Source organism: Dreissena polymorpha, chromosome 15 (genome assembly GCF_020536995.1).
Source record: "Dreissena polymorpha isolate Duluth1 chromosome 15, UMN_Dpol_1.0, whole genome shotgun sequence".
Classification (NCBI taxonomy): Eukaryota; Metazoa; Mollusca; class Bivalvia; order Myida; family Dreissenidae; genus Dreissena; species Dreissena polymorpha.
Window position 1 is genome coordinate 21,595,594 of NC_068369.1, and position 18,613 is coordinate 21,614,206.

Here is an 18,613-nt window from a genome sequence, read left to right on the forward strand (position 1 = left end):
GCCAAACTATAGACATACCTATGCAGGAGCTTTTAAGCATCATAAACTCTTGGGTATATGCTTAATCAGATATACATATCTAAAGAAAAAAAGTACAAATGAAATAATTATTAATAATTATTGTGTGGCGTATGGTACTAAATATTCTCGCATTATATGTTATCCTCTGCTAAAAATACATGTTTAGCCTCAATTTTATTATGCTTCCTGTTTCTGTTTCATGGCCAATGGGAATAAGCCATAGACAGTGTCACTAAAAGTCTTGAAAACTTTTCAAATAATTTTAGCATTCAAAACCTGTTTAAAATGTACTGCCTAAATCCTGCTTTGTTTGAATAAAATGTTTGATTGATTCAATATATTTTTGTAATTCTTATACTCATTAATCAATAAACACTTGTGTTAACAGATTGATATGTTCAAAATAGAAGAATTGGCATCTGTATTAATGACATGTCGCTATTCCCAAGGTATTTTAATTGTGCCCCCTAAGTGTTGTCTAAATGTCAGAGTTCATGACCCAATTTCCATTCACTGTCAGAAAAAAGGTGCATCTAAGAAAAAGAGCAATGAGCTGGTAAGTGGTTGTTGTAATCAATAAGAAACACGGATTTTCACCAAATTTAACGATATTTTGTTGGATTTTTCAGTATTTTAGCTAATTTACAACTTGTATACACTTTGTTTTTTCACACTTGCCCAATCTCATTAATATGCAAAGTTTGCTAGATTTGTGCATCATAGGTTGCACATCACTATATAAAGATAAGGCCTGAAACCACTTGGATCTAACATTGTTGGATTCTCACCCTGAATATGAATCAGGTCTTAAATGGACCTTTTCACAGATTTTGGCATGTATTGAAGTTTGTCATTAAATGCTTTATATTGATAAATGTTAACATGGGATCTAAAGTCAGCTCCTAGCATATACATGTAACAAGAATAAAACTAAAGAAAGAAAAAAAGTAAACCTCAACTTGGCTTGAACCACTGACCCCTGGAGTAAAAATGTATAGCTTAGAACACTCGGCCATCCGTGCTCATACTATTGGTAGCATGTTTTATACCTTATATAATCAATCCTCGTCACAGTATCACAAAATATACTGACAACAACAGAACTCTCCAAATTATTCAATTCTTTCGCATTGCAATGCTTTATAAATGTCATTTTTTAAATTCCCAAAAGATGCATATCATGGATATTTTAGAGATTGGTAAATGTTCAGTATAACTGTTTCCTCCCAATTTTCATAACTACAACAAAAATTTGCGATTTTGAAACAATTTATAAAAAATAAAAATACCAAAATGTGAAAAGGCCCCTTTCAAGGTAAGATTATTAGTTACTTTATTTACAGAAAAGAAGAGGTTGTAAAGAAGCTCTACATTATAATATCTTTTCTTAACCAAATAGTTGCGTGCCAAATTTGACCAACCTTCTGTGCTAATAATTAAATGGTATAATTTGTGTTGGTTTTTAGAAACTTTGCCAGTTCTTGGCATCACACATTCCATTAAGCAAAACTAACAGTGTAGGTTTCTAGAAATCAACAAACATGGGAATTTGAACCATCTAAATTTTCAAGAAATTATTAGCCAAGGTCATCTTGTTTGTTGGTTCTGTTGATTTACTAGGTTTGAACATATAAAGTGAACTTTAATAGAACTGTAATGAATCTTAATAATGTCCGGTTTTCTGTAAAATAAAAAGCTGCTATAGCTTTTCACAGATCAGATGTACAAACATTGTCATTAAGTGTAGGTACATTAATGATTTGCAAGCAATTCACATTTTGATGAAACATGATAGTCTAGTCCATATGTCCAGCAGTGCATGATACATTTACATGTATTGCCATTCATGATTATCAAATAAACTTGTGCCCTTAAATTAGATAGCACCTAGTTTGTACTATGTATTATCCAATCACCAGTACTTTAACCCTTTGCATGCTGGGTAATTTGTCTTCTGCTAAAATGTCATCTGCTGAATTTCTAAAATTAGCATTTTCTTTGATTTTTTTCAAAGAATACTATCAAAATAGCAAACAGTTTGGATCCTGATGAGACGCCACGTTCTGTGGCGTCTCATCTGGATCCAAACTGTTTGCAAAGGTTCAAAAATCGGTTCCCGCACTGAAAGGGTTAATAAATACATGTAAAGATAAAATGTTTCATAAAAAAATAAACAGATAATATTTTCTCATTGAGACATTTATTAACCACTTTACCTTAGTTGAATAAATTCTGTATAAGTGCATTGGAGAAAGGGATTTGGGCAGCAAAACCTGATGAACATGAATCACCAATTATTCAGGCATTTTGGAAGTTAATAGAAGTTTTATATATATTAATAAAATTAAATTGCAGCAGCCAATTCCCCCACGGAATATAATGTAGTGATAGTGGAATATATACACTTGATTTTCAAGGTGTGTTAAAGAATGATATGAGTTTTAAGACTCCATTCTAATTTCTCCATGCCACAGGGCTTATGTATGATAAAATGGCCACATGGCTGCTAATTAGGAAATTATTATTGTTAATTGTATTATAGGACAAAGACCCGTTTTATGATGATCCAAAGGCTGATTTCCACATTGGAAGTGTGAAGATGTGGCTGCAGTCCATTTCATACATGGTAAGATTGCATTTATTATGTAGTAACGGTCCTGCTGACATATGGTAAGGTAGCATGTATCATGTGGCTACAGTCTTTCTGATAAATGGTAACTTAGCCTGTATTATGTGACTACAGTCTTTCTGATATATGGTAACATAACTTGTATTATGTGGCTGCAGTCTTTCTGATATATGGTAACAAAGCCTGTATTATGTGAATGCAGTCTTTCTGATATATGGTAACATAGCCTGTATTATGTGAATACAGTCTTTCTGATATATGGTAAGGTAGCCTGAATTATGTGACAACAGTCTTTCTGATAAATGGTAGCATAGTGTGACTACAGTCTTTCTGATATATGGTAACATACCTCTATTATGTGGCTGCAGTCCTTCTGATGTATGGTAACATATCATGTATTATGTGACTACAGTCTTCCTGATAAATGGTAACCTAGCTTGTATTATGTGAATACAGTCTTTCTGATATATGGTAACGTAGCCTGTATTATGTGAATACAGTCTTTCTGATATATGGTAATGTAGCCTGCATTATGTGACTACATTCTTTTTGATATATGGTAACATACCTCTATTATGTGGCTGCAGTCCTTCTGATGTATGGTAACATATCATGTATTATGTGACTACAGTCTTCCTGATAAATGGTAACCTAGCTTGTATTATGTGAATACAGTCTTTCTGATATATGGTAACGTAGCCTGTATTATGTGAATACAGTCTTTCTGATATATGGTAATGTAGCCTGCATTATGTGACTACATTCTTTTTGATATATGGTAATGTAGCCTGTATTATGTGACTTAACAGCCTTTCTGATATATGGTAACGTAGCCTGTATTATGTGACTAATAGCAGCCTTTCTGATTTATGGTAATGTAGCCTGCATTATGTGACTACATTCTTTCTGATATATGGTAATGTAGCCTGTATTATGTGACTTAACAGCCTTTCTGATATATGGTAACGTAGCCTGTATTATGTGGCTACAGTGGCTACACATGTATCACTTAGAATTGAGGATATCCCAACTTATTGTCTCACAGTTGGAAAAAAAAGAGAATAGCTTTTTCTTATGGTGTTAAATAGCAAGAACATGGATAATTACAGTATATACCGGTACAATTACATAACTGAGTAATTATCACTTGCAATTTAAAAAATAAGGATAGAATAGTTAGGAATCTGTTGTTGTACATAAGATTCTGTTTTCAATAATAATTTTTAAATTCAAAGAGTAATCTAATACCAAGTCAGTACAATTACTTTGCACTTTTTAGTCCACTAGCTTCAGTATAATTGATTTTAATTGTATTGTTATTTTATTAAAATAATTTCAATAAACATATGTATTATAAAAAGTAATAATAATATAAAAATTAATAATACAAATAAAAATAATTATTATAATTATAAATTTTAAAATTAACATTCCAATGTATATCATTGTTGTTTCCAGCTTGAATCCAGTGAAACTTTGGATATCACAGACTTCAAAGGATCCTCGGTTGGAAAGATGGCTGTAAGTTTGAAATCATTATTATTCAGAATTAAAAAGATAGCTATAAGTTTTATAGACCCATAAAGACTCAAAATCAAGGAATCTATTTCTGAACATATACCAGCAAACGCGAGACTGGATCCGGGTAGTTTTGGAAGAATCATGTAATCATGAGAACAACGCTGTATTTTATGACACTGCCCGAAGCCTATCTCGTGTTTGCTTATAAATGTTTGGATATCATCACGGGAAATTCACATGGAATATATTGTCTGTATTTTTTGAAATATTGTACTAAATATTCATTGATTTTGAGCATGTGTGGACTTTAAAATGTATATTGTTTAAAATATAATCAGATAAAACAACTTGAAATACAATAGGAATTCCTTTTGTTTGTTTGTTTTTAGTCCCCTTACAGTGTTACCTAAGGGGACTATAGGTTTACCCCCAGTTTGTCTAAATCTGGATCTTGCGATCACTCAAGAAGTATTCTAAAGTACTTTAGCTAGGGTGAGGAAACTTGGTATGTTGATAAAGGACCGTATTGGGGTCATGCACATTATTATCCCGCGCCATAGGCAGAGGGATATTGTTTTGGCGGTGTCCGTCCGTCTGTCTTTCCGTCCGTCTTTCCGTCCGTCCGGAGCAATATCTTGGAAGTGCTTTGGCTGATTTCATTGAAACTTGGTATGAGTATTTATATGGATAATAGGATGATGCAGGCCAAATGGAATTGTACACCATCTGATAATAACAAAGTTATGGCCCTTTGTATCTTGAAAAATGCTTTTTGTGTGTCCAGAGCCATATCTTGGAAGTGCTTTGGCGGATTTCATTGAAACTTGGTATGCGTGTCCAGAAGCATATTGGTGGGGGATATCAATTCAACGGATTTGCTTGTTTCAGTTGTTTTGTCCGACCACAATTTTGGTTGCTATGTTTACAGACATGATTGAAAGTCAGAATATCCATCCTGCCATATTATCTATAAGGTACCAAAGCTAGGTGAATACATTTGGTGGGAGAATTAGATCTTTAGATCTCCCTCGTAGACACAAAGTACTGGTTCTAGTCCCAGAAAACTGTAGAGTGTTTAATATAACTTAAATAACCCTTTGGCTTTCAATACAATACAATACAATACAATCAAGCTCAAATGAATAGGTTTTAAGGAATCAGACAACATTAACACAGTAGGGGATGCTGTTTTGTCTGTGACAAAGTTCTTGTTTAAGTAAATACTTAATTGCTCATGAGGTCTAACAGATTTTAGGTATTTATTTGTGTGTCAGTTGTCTTAAGACTTTTATAATATTGTTAATACATGTAATACAATTATTGTTGTTAACTCCAGCTCAGCAGTGTTTGTAATTGTTCTAAATGAAATTATAACATAAAACATTTAAGTTTTATGTTGAACATATTACAATTAAGTTCTCAAATCAATTTGGTCTAAAGGAATTTAAACTGAATTGAAGAAAATAGTAAAAACAGAATTTTAGATAGATTTCTACAAATTGACGAAAATTCACATTGTAAAACAATTGTGTCCCCTTTGATTATCCCCCGTAAAAGGCGGAGGAATATAGTTTTGGCATTGTCCATCGGTCAATCAGTCCATCTATCTGTCACAAACATTTCAGGGATATGTCTCAGAAACTATGTAAGATGTCAACATTAAACTTCATGGGTGTATAGATATCAACGAGGAGAAGGCGGAGGATATTAATTCTACGAGTTTGCTTGTTTCTTTTGAATTAAAAAAAAAAAAAGGTTTGCAATCTTTTACCCATTTGTTATTACCATAACAGATCGGGGCATATCCTTGCGATGCAAAGGGTAAAGAATACACAGAGAAAGACAACAAGTTTGTTGAGGATCCTTCAAAATTGGTCGGTGTTCCAGTCGACTTCAAGGTGAAGATTTTGAACGCCCGAGGTCTGCCAAACAGATTCACTGTAAGTTAAGTTTGCTTTTCATGGTTATGCTTATGCCATTTAATTAATATAAATAGTCTATAGAGATATGTTTAATTATGTTCAAACCTGTTTATTAAAGTTTCTCGTAGAAAATGATAGATATTTTTTGAGAACAAGTATTTGTATGTTTGGGAAATACTGATAACTTATATTTAATTTAATGTTCTTTGTTACAAAAACATTAAGTTTGCTATTATCATTAACAGAACGTGGCATCTCATCAGGATCCAAACTGTTTGCTATTCTGATAATATTCTTTGAAAAAAATCGAAGAAAATGCTAATTTTAGAAATTCAGCAGACAACATTTTAGCAGACGACAAATTTCCCAGCATTCAAAGGGTTAAAGCCTTGTTTTCCAATACCGCGGCTAAATTATCCTAAATGCCTCTGTTATGTTCAGGATGTCTACTGCAAGTACAAGGTGTATTTGGAGGAAGGATTCACTCAGTCCAAGGTGATGAAGGACACCATCAATCCTGACTTCAACCACGAGAGAGTTATCTCCCTTGGAGCTGGAACACCGGAGGTAACCAACCGCCTGTTATCTCTTTCAAGCTCAGAAGCAAAGTTGAAATGGCTAATGTAACCAGCATAAAACCAGAACAGTCTGCGAGTCTAAAAATACTAAAAATTAGTATTGTATACACAGATATCTGGCATTGGGATAAACATGTAACACATTCAGACCGGGAAGTCGCATTAATGTTTAGCCCTGTCAAAAACAAGTGTCCCCTAATGATTATTTGCAGACATAATAACTTGGAAAGATTCTCATTATGGTTTTATCATGTATTATTGCATGTTGTTTTTGACTGCAGTAAAATAAACATTATCATGTTGCAACTTGTGATAAAAACCTCGTGATATAAAAGCCAATGACACCAAACTACTTGTATATTAAGGTCTAAGGAGAGTTGATTTACTCTTTATAAAAATTATTATATGGGTGTTAGCACAAGAAGCAAAAAAAAAAAACATGTACAATTTTCTTACAACATGATTTTAGGGATTTTAGGGAAAATAAATTGTTGAGCTTGTAAGTGTAAAATTATACCTTTGCTTTTTAACCCTTTCCCCATCAGAAGCAAGTGAAAATGGCTTGTGCAACTAGCATAAAACCAGAACAGACTGCGAGTAACTCGCAGTCTGTTCAGGTTTTATGCTGTTTGCTGCTCATCAGTATCTAAGGGTTGGAAATGAAGACTTTAAAACCTGAATCTAGAAAGAAAGGTCTTTAATTAAATTTAACTTTCTAAGGGACTTCAAACAGGTCAAACTAGAGTTTTGTCACAGACGTGACGTATACCCCCACTTGCCACATTGACGCAGGCTATTTGGCATGCTGTCTTCACAAAACAAGAGAATCTAATTTATGGCGATTTTAAAGAATTATTATGCCATTATTATTAATGGCCATTTGACCTTTGCACTCTTGAATTCTTTCACATGACATGCCGTCCATGACTGTGAACAAAATTAATGTACAGAGTCATTATAAAATCTCACAATGAATGACATAGTTATGGCCCGGACGAGCTCATTTATGGCCATTTTTCACTTTTGAACACACAGTGTGACCTTGACCTTGAAGAAATCGACATAATTCTATCGCGCGACACACCGGCCAATGATGGTGAACTAATGTGCCAAATGATTTTAAAATCTCACAATGAATGACATAGTTATGGCCAGGACAAGCTCATTTCTGGTCATTTTTGACCTTTGAACTCAAAGTGTGACCTTAACCTTGGAGATATTGACGCAATTCTTTTGCGCGACACACTGGCCAATGATGGTGAACAAATGTGCCAAATGATTTTAAAATCTCACAATGAACAACATAGTTATGGCCCAGACAAGCTCATTTATGGCCCTTTTTTACCTTTGAACTTAAAGTGTGACCTTGACCTTGGAGATATCAACGTAATTCTTTTGCGTGACACACTGTCCAATGATGGTGAACAAATGTGCCAAATAATTTTAAAATCTCACAATGAACGACATAGTTATTGTCGGGACAAGCTAATTTTTGATATTTGAACTCAAAGTGTGACCTTGACCTTGGAGATATCAACCTAATTCTTTCGCGCGACACACCGCCCAATGATGGTTAACAAATTTGCCTAATGATTTTAAAATCTCACAATAAATGATAAAGTTATGGCCCAGACAAGCATTTGACCTTTGAACTCCAAGTATGACCTTGACCTTGGAGATATTGACCTAATTCTTTCGCGCGACACACCACCCAATGATGGTTAACAAATTTGCCTAATGATTTTAAAATCTCACAATAAATGATAAAGTTATGGCCCGGACAAGCATTTAACCTTTGAACTCCAAGTGTGACCTTGACCTTGGAGATAACGACATAATTTTTTTCACACAACACACCGTCCCATGATGGTGAACAAATGTACCAAGTTATTTTAAAATCTAACGATAAATGACATAGTTATGGTCCGGACAAACTTTCGGTTTAGAACACACTAAGTGACCCCCTTACCTAGTTTTTGATCCGGCATGACACATATTCAAACTTGACCTATACATCATCTAGATACAACTTGTGACCAAGTTTGGTGAATATCGCATGAAATTTTGGGACAGACTGACAGACCGTTCGACCGACAAAGTGACTCCTATATAGCCTCCATTACCAATGGTAATGGGGGTATAAATACGTATCTAAGTGGTAAAGAGTTAACATGCATAAATATCAACCTATACAGATAATACAGTATTTCTAATTAATTGCTTTTCTATTGAAGATTGTGGAGTTTCTGAAGACGGGGGCGTTCACCGTTCAGATCTGGGGCAAGCAGAAGGACATGAAGCCAAAAGGCGGTAAGGGCGGAAAGGTCCTTGTTCCAAAGACGTCCACTGTCGTCCCAGGTGGCACTATTCATGCTGTGAATGACAACGTCAAGGTACTTCACTCAAAACTTGCGAAAAGGGCAAATAAATCACTTTTCTGCAATCACTATTATTCCCAAAACTTTCTTTGGAATTGATGACTTCATTTAGCTTTACTTCTACAAGTTGCAAGATACAAGAATTTATACTTACTTTTTTTTTAACTGCAGTAACTGCAGTTAAGTAAGATAAATATGAAGCTTGCTCTGTGAAAAGGGGGTTTAATACATGTGCGCAAAGTGTCACCCCAGATTAGCCTGTGCAGTCTGCACAGGCTAAACAGGAACAACACTTTGCTTGAACTGAATTTTGTCAGGAAGGGTCTTTCTTTAAACAAAAAATACAATAAAAGCAGAACGTGTTTTTCCTGATTAGCCTATGCGGACTGCACAGACTAATTTGAGACAACACTTTACGCACATGCATTTAACCCCCTTTTCGCAGATCGAAGCTTGTGTCTATTGTATTAACCTATTTATATTAGTCAAATCATAATCTTTTTGAATGGAAACCCAAACTAATGGACTCAACTTAAATGCGCTGGTGGCAAAATGTAAAGCTACCAAAACCGTCAATTATAGAATATACAACGTGTGCAATTGGTCAGACGATATTAAAAACTGATTGAGTCGAATGTAAGAATGTGTTAAATGTTGTTTATATAAATATGGTTGAATGGTACTGTTCACATCATTTTCAATGTTTGTTTTTTTTAATTTTCCAGCGTTTTGACCCTGAAAAGGTCAAAATCATGATGGAAGTGACGGCCCTGAAGAAACGCCAGGAAAAGATGGAGCAGAAACTGGTACATAATTGTCCAGAGGATTTTCATAGTCACACAACAGAATAATACAAAGATGTTCATTGGCTGATGAACAATGAATATTTTATACATTGTTTATTTGATAATTATACATGTCACTATCTTCCTCCCCCCCCCAATTATCTTTTACACCTGCATACTCTCGATTGTGTTTCCCAGGCACTCATGCAGTGGATGATTGTTTTACAATTTGGGGTTGAAAAACATATATATTTTGATACATTCAATTCCAATTAAAAACATAATGATTTGAACATACATGTTATATTTTTCCAAAACTCTTGATCTACCCCCCATACTACCCCCCCCCCCACTACCCTCTCACTACTCCCCCCACTACCCATCCACAAATACCCACGCCATCTCGTCTGTGTTTGCCAGGCCCACATGCAGAAGATGATAGCGGTTGCAGAGGAGCACAACAAGCGCAAGCTGCGCACAGCGCTAATCAAGGACATCTATGTGGCACCCACCAACGACCAGGCAGAGAAGTGCATCAAACTCATCCCGCTGGAACAAGGTAGGAAGCAGTGGTACGTGTCAACGCCGCTAATTTTCTACTTTTCGTTTTTTTTTATTAAAAAGGGTTTATTGTTGACTTATTTTATGTTTGTCGTCTAGTTAATATAATTAAGAAAACAACAGCTAACAATTTATTGAAAAATGTGCATTCTATTGTTGTTTTATATGATTAATTAAGAATATAAACTGCAAAGTATCAAGAATAATGAATTGACTTGATTCATTTTGAGCTTACATTAATGTGACCCATCTTACAACTGACCAATTTCTTACAGATTCTGACGATGAAGATGGCGGGGGGATTGTAGGAGGGTCAAAGGTCGTGGGTGTGGTCATTCCACAGAACAAACAAGACATTTCAGGGGGTGAGGCAGATAAGGGGGGAGTTGATGGGAAGGGTACAAAGGGGGGTAAAAAGGGCGGGGATGGAAATAAAAATTCTGACGAGGAATCAAAGAAAAAGAAAGATAAAGGTCACAAGGGTCCAGATTCTGATGATGATTCTAAGAAAAAGGAAGTTAAAGGTCACAATGGAGGTCGCCGTGGCAGCCATTCTTCAGATTCTGAGGATGAATCGAAGAAAAAGAAAGCACCTCCCAGTCACAAGGGAGGTCGCAGCGGCAGCCATTCTTCAGATTCTGAGGATGAATCCAAGAAAAAGAAAGCACCTCCGAAGAAATCCAGTGCTTGTGTATTGCTTTAATTGGCTTCCTCCAAAAAAATCATTCCTGTGCATTGAATACACAATTAAATTTTAAGTTTATTTTTTTGGATTAAAGAGGCTTACCACTAAAGAGTAAAAAAAGATTTTGTGTAAGTCTTGATGTCAGTCTTTAAAAATGGGAAATTAAAAGCAAGTTCAAATCATTATCAAAGTGTGACCACTGACAATTTGTTTAAAGTAATGTTGTATTGTTACAGTTACGGTTCTTAAAAACATAAAAAATAAAGTTTTTATGTTCCTTTTGTTATTAATTGTTTGAATTTTAAAGAATAGAGACGAGGGACTGAGCCCCGGAACTCTAATCATGTGCAACCCCTTGAAATGGTCATGTTTGTTGTATATTTATAAAACATGTTTCTGGTATTTAATGTTTTTTCTACATTTGCATGTAGAAACAGATATAGTAGTATTATTGTAAGTATTAAATATTTTATTATTAAATTTGGGTTGAGGTTATGCCCACTGATTTCTGTTTTCGGTTTTGATGCATATAATTGTCTATTATGACATGAGCACATTTGTAATATGTTGATGACATGGTATTGTTCATTGTTCAATTATTATGATTTTTGTGTTACGAGTTTTGATTTTTTTTTGGCCTGTCTCCATTCCGTCCAACATTGATTAAAAGTGTGTCAGTATGTATTTTTTTTTATTGTTTGATTATTAATATACAAATGTAGTATACATGTACATGTATATGGTTTTTATTTTATTATTTTTATTTAATATTATCCCTTTTCACAATGCTTATTCACATATCTTGTCGTTTCATTATCACATTTCAATAGCTTATCTGGATATATTTTTCATCCTCATTTTTCTGTAATTTTTTACATAAAACATTAACAATCTATTATTAATATATTATTAACTTGCAATACATTTTGAATGCTCTTGTAGCTTAGCATACAAACTATTTACATGCTTGCATAATCTAATTTATGAGGTACATGTATGAAACTTACTCTTTTTTTAGTGTGAAGAAATTTCAAGCTCATATCGCCCCATTACTGCAAAAAGGTACCAAGTGACATTACATTTCAATGTAACATGGTACTTTTTTGCACCAATCGGGCTATATTCAATAGCATGACACTACACCCTGCTTTATCATTAACTGCTGGTCCAGTACACACGTTACTCAATTCTTCTCAATTCTTTAGCACACGAAAAGCTTGCAAGATGAAGGCAAATTACGTAATGAATAATACAGCTGCATATTACTGTTTTCATGAATTCTCAGACTATGAATATTTTTGCAAATTGCTTTCTTTATAAATATGATATGTATTCAACTACAATTATTGTCCTAAACTATATTAGCTAAAATCAGCAGTGTGACCTTATTGTGTTTGTATTTACTGGTAATGCATATGTATTCATGCAATGTTTAATTATTTATGATAAAATTTATTTATAATCAGAAAGTGTAACCCAAGTAGTTTAGTTTATACTGTTGAAATGTTGCTAAATTGTATGTTGTCATCGTAACAATAAGAAAAAGCTTCTTATGTTTCTTAGCAGCATGTAATTTAGTGCCCATTTCAAGCTCAGAGGCAGTGACTGTGATGATTGATGAATTGTTATGGACTTTTTTGTTGCCATAGCAACAGAAGTTCAGCTCGGAGCAAAAACTGTGATTTGTTGGAGACTGTGATATTAATTTAATATAGTTGATTTAAGTAGAAGAGTTTTATATCATTATCAATTAATATTTTGCAAATAATTATTAGTGAGGATTTTTTTTTAAGTTTGTTTAAATGATAATATGTTAATTAATTCACATTTTTATACTAAAATAGACACAAAAGTTCATTTTTCCGTATGCAATTGTTCTTTAAGAATAATAATTAACCATAATCACATTAATCCTTACATTTACATTATCATATGTTTATATTCATATGGTTTGCTGTTCGGATATTTACCAATCAATAGTGCTCAGTCGTTTTTGCCCGTACCCACACTTTTGTATTCACTAAGTCTATCTTAAGGAAATGTCTTTTTCGTTTTGGAAAAAAAATATTGTGCTTTCATAAATATATATATATATAAGTTCAAAAAGTAAAACCAAATTTATTGATTTGTGTTTTTGGTTACAATTTTTATTTTGACATGTTTTTGTTTGTGTGTGTTTAAAATGGTGTGACTAGATAACGGTTTTAGGGTTATTAGCTTTGATACTTTGTTTTTTGCCTTCCAGTTTCAAAATTGTTTGTTAGTTGATTTGATGTTGATCGAAACTGGGATAAATATAACAAACAAAGTTCACATTTAGATGTAGCAACAGTTAAAAATAGTTAACTGCCAAAATATTTGACAATTCCTTTACAAAGGGATAAACGCTTATCAAAGCAAAACTGTGATATTTTGTATATAATTTTGAATCATTTTGTTTTGATTTAACAGTAATTTATTGTTAACATGTTTTGCTGTGTACACACCATTTTAACATAACATTTTCATTTCATATGGATTTTGTTTCATTAGTTCATGAAATTAAAACTAAATAAGAATAGAATCTAGAATATAAAGGTAAAGATTTTGAAAAAGGCATTGAATGGTAGTTTTAGTACCGGTCAGATGTTATTTTTTATGTCCTATCAAATTGTATGTTAAGAATGCTACTTTGTAGAATGCAGTTTGATAGGCTTATATTGTCCATTATTTATAAAGCTGAGTATTTTCTAACAAAAACACCTGTTTTTAAAGCACTTTTGTTTGTTATTTGTTTCAATGTTTGTGAATACATATGCATTACCAGTAAACACATAAATGGGTCCTCTGTTCGAAATATACCATGCATGAGTGTGAAAACGTTCGAAATTATTTTTATGAAAATGTATCTTATTTCAATGTCTTGTATTTCGTTTTCTCTCTGAAATTACATAATATCTGTCTATTATATGGCGAGCTTTTTACCATAATTTCTGCATATTTCGTAATGTACTTTGGTAGAAATATCAATTTAAAATAACTAACACAATTTTTTGAATTTTATTTGTAGATTTAAATGCACAATATTTTGCCCATTTCACAATCTGCGTTTATACATGTAGTGATAAAAATAAGCTTATGGATTGCCAATGAGCGACTTGAAATCCACAGAAACACACCTTAAGAAATTGTATTGACTTGTACATTCATGCTATGATATTTCTATGTAAACAATTTTCTGTATTTTGTCTTCTTTAGTTCTATAAATGGCTTTTAATATGACCAATTCATAGATAGAGTATTTCAGTGATTATATAATAAATTTATGTTTTCTTTGATTAAACACAATTTTGTGTATTATATACAACATGTATTACAACTATACATACTTAAAATTTAATTTGTAGAAGTCGAGTATAAAAAACCATTGTTGGAACTGTACAAAATGTTAAACATGAGTTACTGACTGAACAAAACACATTTAATTCTTCACAATATTTCTAAAATAAGTTTTTGGAACAGAATTTAAAGAAATGCTTTCAATTAATAGCAATTAATCAATTAATAGTTGTACATTTTTTTTGAAATCCAAAACCATTCATGATTTTACAGTTTTTTGTAATATTAATTCTTACTTCACGAGTGTTTGATGTATGAAGGAAAATTGGTATAGCTGTAGATTGTAGGACATAAGCCCCCCAGGACAAAACCCCCCCAATGAAAAAATGAACATTTGGACAATTGCCCCCCAGTAGAAATGACAGATAGGATATCAGCCCCCCAGTGCTTATTTTGCATCTGGACATTAGCCCCCCCAGTGCTTATTTTAGAAGAGGACATTTGCCCCCCAGTGCTAATATCATATGTTGTTTCCATTAAACTAGTATATCTCTGTCTTTGGATTCATTATTATTTCATATCTCACAAATATATAATCATAGAAACTTGGATCATTATAATTTAAAATAAAAAAGGTCCAGAAACTCACTTGAATTTCCTAATCTTAGGTAAAACAAACATCTTAAAGAATTGTTCTTTAATTAATCAATCAAAAGGATTATCAGCTTGTTAAAGGTGTGACATGTGGCTTTGATCATATACTTGTTAATGAAAATTAATGGCTTCTTTATTTAATCAATCAAAAGGATTATCAATAATAATCATCATAACTTAGTACAAATAATGATAATTAAAGTGAACACATATAACAACATTTAAAGGCAATAATTTGTGTAGTTACATTGTTTGAGTGACAATTAACTAAAACTTAGTATATAACGAAACTATCACATTTCAAACGATACATTTCATCATGGAAATTATTAAGAGTAATAAAGGGTTTGAGAAATTACTGAAGGATGGGTACTCTTACACCAAAAAGAAGTCTCGTAAAGAATCAATACATTGTGAATGTTCCAAGCGCAGAAGCGCTTCATGTAAAGGAACCTTGACAACTAATCTTGATGTAAGTATAATATTAAAATGCTATTTGTTATCTTTGCTATCATAACTTTTAAAATAGCGATTTGCAAAATTAATTCCAGACAGTATTGCATAACTTCACAAATTTAATTATTTGAAGTAAAGGTAAATGTAGTATTTGTAAGCTTTACCAACATTCAAAATATCAATTCATTTACATAATTAATTCCAAACAGTTATACAAAACGTCACAAAATAATTTTATATATAATAAATTAAATGTTTCATTGCTATTACCATTAGTTACAATATTAAATAATTGTTTTTATATATTCAGGTTACTTTGTTACTATGGTCACATCATCCACAACACACAGTAACAATGCTGACCACTTAGCCATAGAAGTTATGAAAGTCAGAGAAGAGATCAAATCCAGTGTAGCCTTATTTATCCCTTCCATTATTTAAGCCTTTCAGTGGTGGTAATTGGATAAATGGATTATCATCTCAAAGGTTTCGAGTAATCAGGTGGTGATAATTGGACATGATTATCTGCTCAATCGAGTAATGTCATTGAAAATTAGGCACTGGGGGGCAAATGTCCACTTCTAAAATAAGCACTGGGGGGCAAATGTCCAGATGCAAAATAAGCACTGGGGGGCTTATATCCTACCTGTCATTTCTACTGGGGGGCAATTGTCCAAATGTTCATTTTTTCATTGGGGGGGTTTTGTCCTGGGGGGCTTATGTCTGGATCCCATAGCTGTAGTCTATGATTATAATTATTGCACAATCAAGTTAAAAGCTCAATGATTTTTATTTATTTACGAAGACCTTATTCGGTAGAATTCCATGAATAACTTCAAAGTATTGCAGATGTATACCGGTATGTAATTATTATTGTTATAATTTAATAATGTAATTTGTTTTGTTTTTCTGAAAGAAACAGAAGTTTGAAGAAGACATTGTTTTTCCTGCATACATATTCTGTCTGTCTGTTTACTTGAAAGGAGTCATAAAGATATTGTTTGCCTTTTGGAATCAGAAGTTTTAAGTAAGAGCTGCTCCCTAAATGTTAACATATATTTCCAAACTTTGAGCTGTTTTCATCAGACTGACACAGAAACAACTGTTTTAAAACGACCATGTCTTTACAACATCAAAGTGTACGAAAATGTCTTTTTTTATCATTAGCAGATGTATTTTCTCATGCCGTTGTTACAGATTGCTGCGTGAACTTGAATATCGTGTTGTGATAGGCTCAATAAATAAAATTATACAACACCATGTTGCAGTTTGGTTGTCTATTATAAATGCAAATGCATGTATGTATAGTCTTATTACATTTGCCCCCCCCCCCCCCCCGCCGATCAATTGAATATAAGTTGTCCATTTACATTCGGCGTAGTTTGCAGCCAGCACAGTGGCTTTTTTCCCTCAAAGGTACCCATTTATACTCCTGGGTGGAGAGTAGCAAGCGTGGGATTAATTTTTTGCTCAGGAAAATTCTGTGGTCTGAGCAGGATTTGAACCAGGGACCTTCCAGTTGGTTCCTAGACTAGCATCCTACCACTAGACCTACCACATTATACAACACCATGTGTCACTTTGGTGGTCTTTTCTTATACTTATTATACAACACCATGAGGCAATAATGGTTGTCTTTTTATTATACTTATGCTATGCATTTAGAGCAAATTTGTTGATTTCCGAGTAAGATCCTATGAAAGGCTATGATAATTTTGTAAGCACTTGTATAGAACTTTCACGAGTACCTGGTTCACCACTTATAATATTTATTTTACCATTATATATGACCACAAAAATGATATGACAATACATTAGACCCTTCAATGAATGTGCTTTTTATATCATGTTTTTTTGAAAATGAAATTAATAAATGTGAAATTTCACTGGGTGTTATCAAATCATACATATATTCTATTAACTCATTTATGCCTAGTGGACTCTCCCATCCTTCTAAATTGGATCAATTTATTTCTAAAATTAGGGATGTCTAGTATGTGTATTTCTATATTTAGAATATTTCTTACAGAAATTCCTTTAAGCAAACAGCGCAGACCCTGATGAGACGCCGCATCATGCGGCGTCTCATCTGGGTCTACGCTGTTTGCCAAGGCCTTTTTTCTAGACGTTGGGCATAAATGGGTTAATATTCTCTGGAATACCTTTAGATGTAGGTCAACAGTCGGAGAAATAAACAGAGAATAATAGGTTGGTGACGTGGATGGAGAATGGTTATCTGGCAAGTCGGAGATCCTCCGACGAGCCAGATAGCCATTCTCCATCCACTTCACCAACATATTATATTATTTATCATGTCATTCAACAGAATCCAACAATTTTGTGTTTTATTTATGCCTTTTTACCGTTCATTTACATTGTGAAAGAGTTAAACCAGAGAATTTCGCTGATATAATGACGTCACTTTGTCAAAAAATGACGTCATTTCACAGTAACTTTTGGGTTATTAGGTTACATGGTCAACTAGCCTAATAACTTGGGTTTTTAGGTTACATGGTCAACTAGCCTAATAACTTTTGGGTTATTAGGTTACATGGTCAACTAGCCTAATAACTTGGGTTTTTAGGTTACATGGTCAACTAGCCTAATAACTTTTGGGTTTTTAAGTTACCTGGTTATCAGTCTGATTTAAAGGCATGTGACAGGATAAACGCTCATAACTTTCTTGTTGATATGGCTCAAAGTGAGCAGCATTTAAAAATGAAACATTAAAAAGATTATCTTCATTAAGTAGTGGTGGCTCTGACAGTTGACCTGCACCTTGAGGCATTCTGCCTTGATGTCAATAAGCTAATTTCTAAGTGTTGACTGGCTCATAATTTTGACATAATGTCAAATTAGTTACCAAATATGGCTCTTGTGGTCATTTGAAAATGTTTGATGGTTGAATGTGATCCCTGAAGCCTTTCCTGAGAAACTAGCTTAACGAAAGATTAAGCTAACGTTGATGCCCATGCGAGTAGAATAGTTGTTTGATGTTGAGCCAACAAATGTGAAGTGCAATATCCTTTTTTGTCTATATATGTCAATATTTTCAATGTACACATGGGTTTGTAGCCTTCAGGCAACAAGTTGAAGTAAACTTCA

The 18,613-nt window shown here is 33.3% G+C and overlaps 2 protein-coding genes across 2 annotated transcripts in view; both read left to right on the forward strand.

Moving 5' to 3' along the window:
* LOC127859396 (membrane progestin receptor gamma-like) overlaps positions 1 to 7,304 on the forward strand; it is a 418,822-nt gene extending 411,518 nt beyond the window's left edge. The window contains exon 3 of the transcript XR_008039352.1: positions 7,289 to 7,304. The gene's annotated coding sequence lies outside the window, so the exon portion shown is untranslated. The remainder of the gene's footprint in view (positions 1 to 7,288) is intronic.
* Positions 1 to 14,733, forward strand: part of LOC127859405 (kinesin-like protein KIF28) — a 36,914-nt gene extending 22,181 nt beyond the window's left edge. The window contains exons 16-23 of the mRNA XM_052396779.1: positions 2,564 to 2,647; positions 4,109 to 4,171; positions 5,965 to 6,111; positions 6,535 to 6,660; positions 8,906 to 9,064; positions 9,775 to 9,855; positions 10,255 to 10,393; positions 10,671 to 14,733. Of these exons, the coding sequence (XP_052252739.1) occupies positions 2,564 to 2,647; positions 4,109 to 4,171; positions 5,965 to 6,111; positions 6,535 to 6,660; positions 8,906 to 9,064; positions 9,775 to 9,855; positions 10,255 to 10,393; positions 10,671 to 11,098 (1,227 nt within the window). The 3' untranslated portion in view covers positions 11,099 to 14,733. The remainder of the gene's footprint in view (positions 1 to 2,563; positions 2,648 to 4,108; positions 4,172 to 5,964; positions 6,112 to 6,534; positions 6,661 to 8,905; positions 9,065 to 9,774; positions 9,856 to 10,254; positions 10,394 to 10,670) is intronic.
* The last annotated feature ends 3,880 nt before the right edge of the window (positions 14,734 to 18,613 follow it).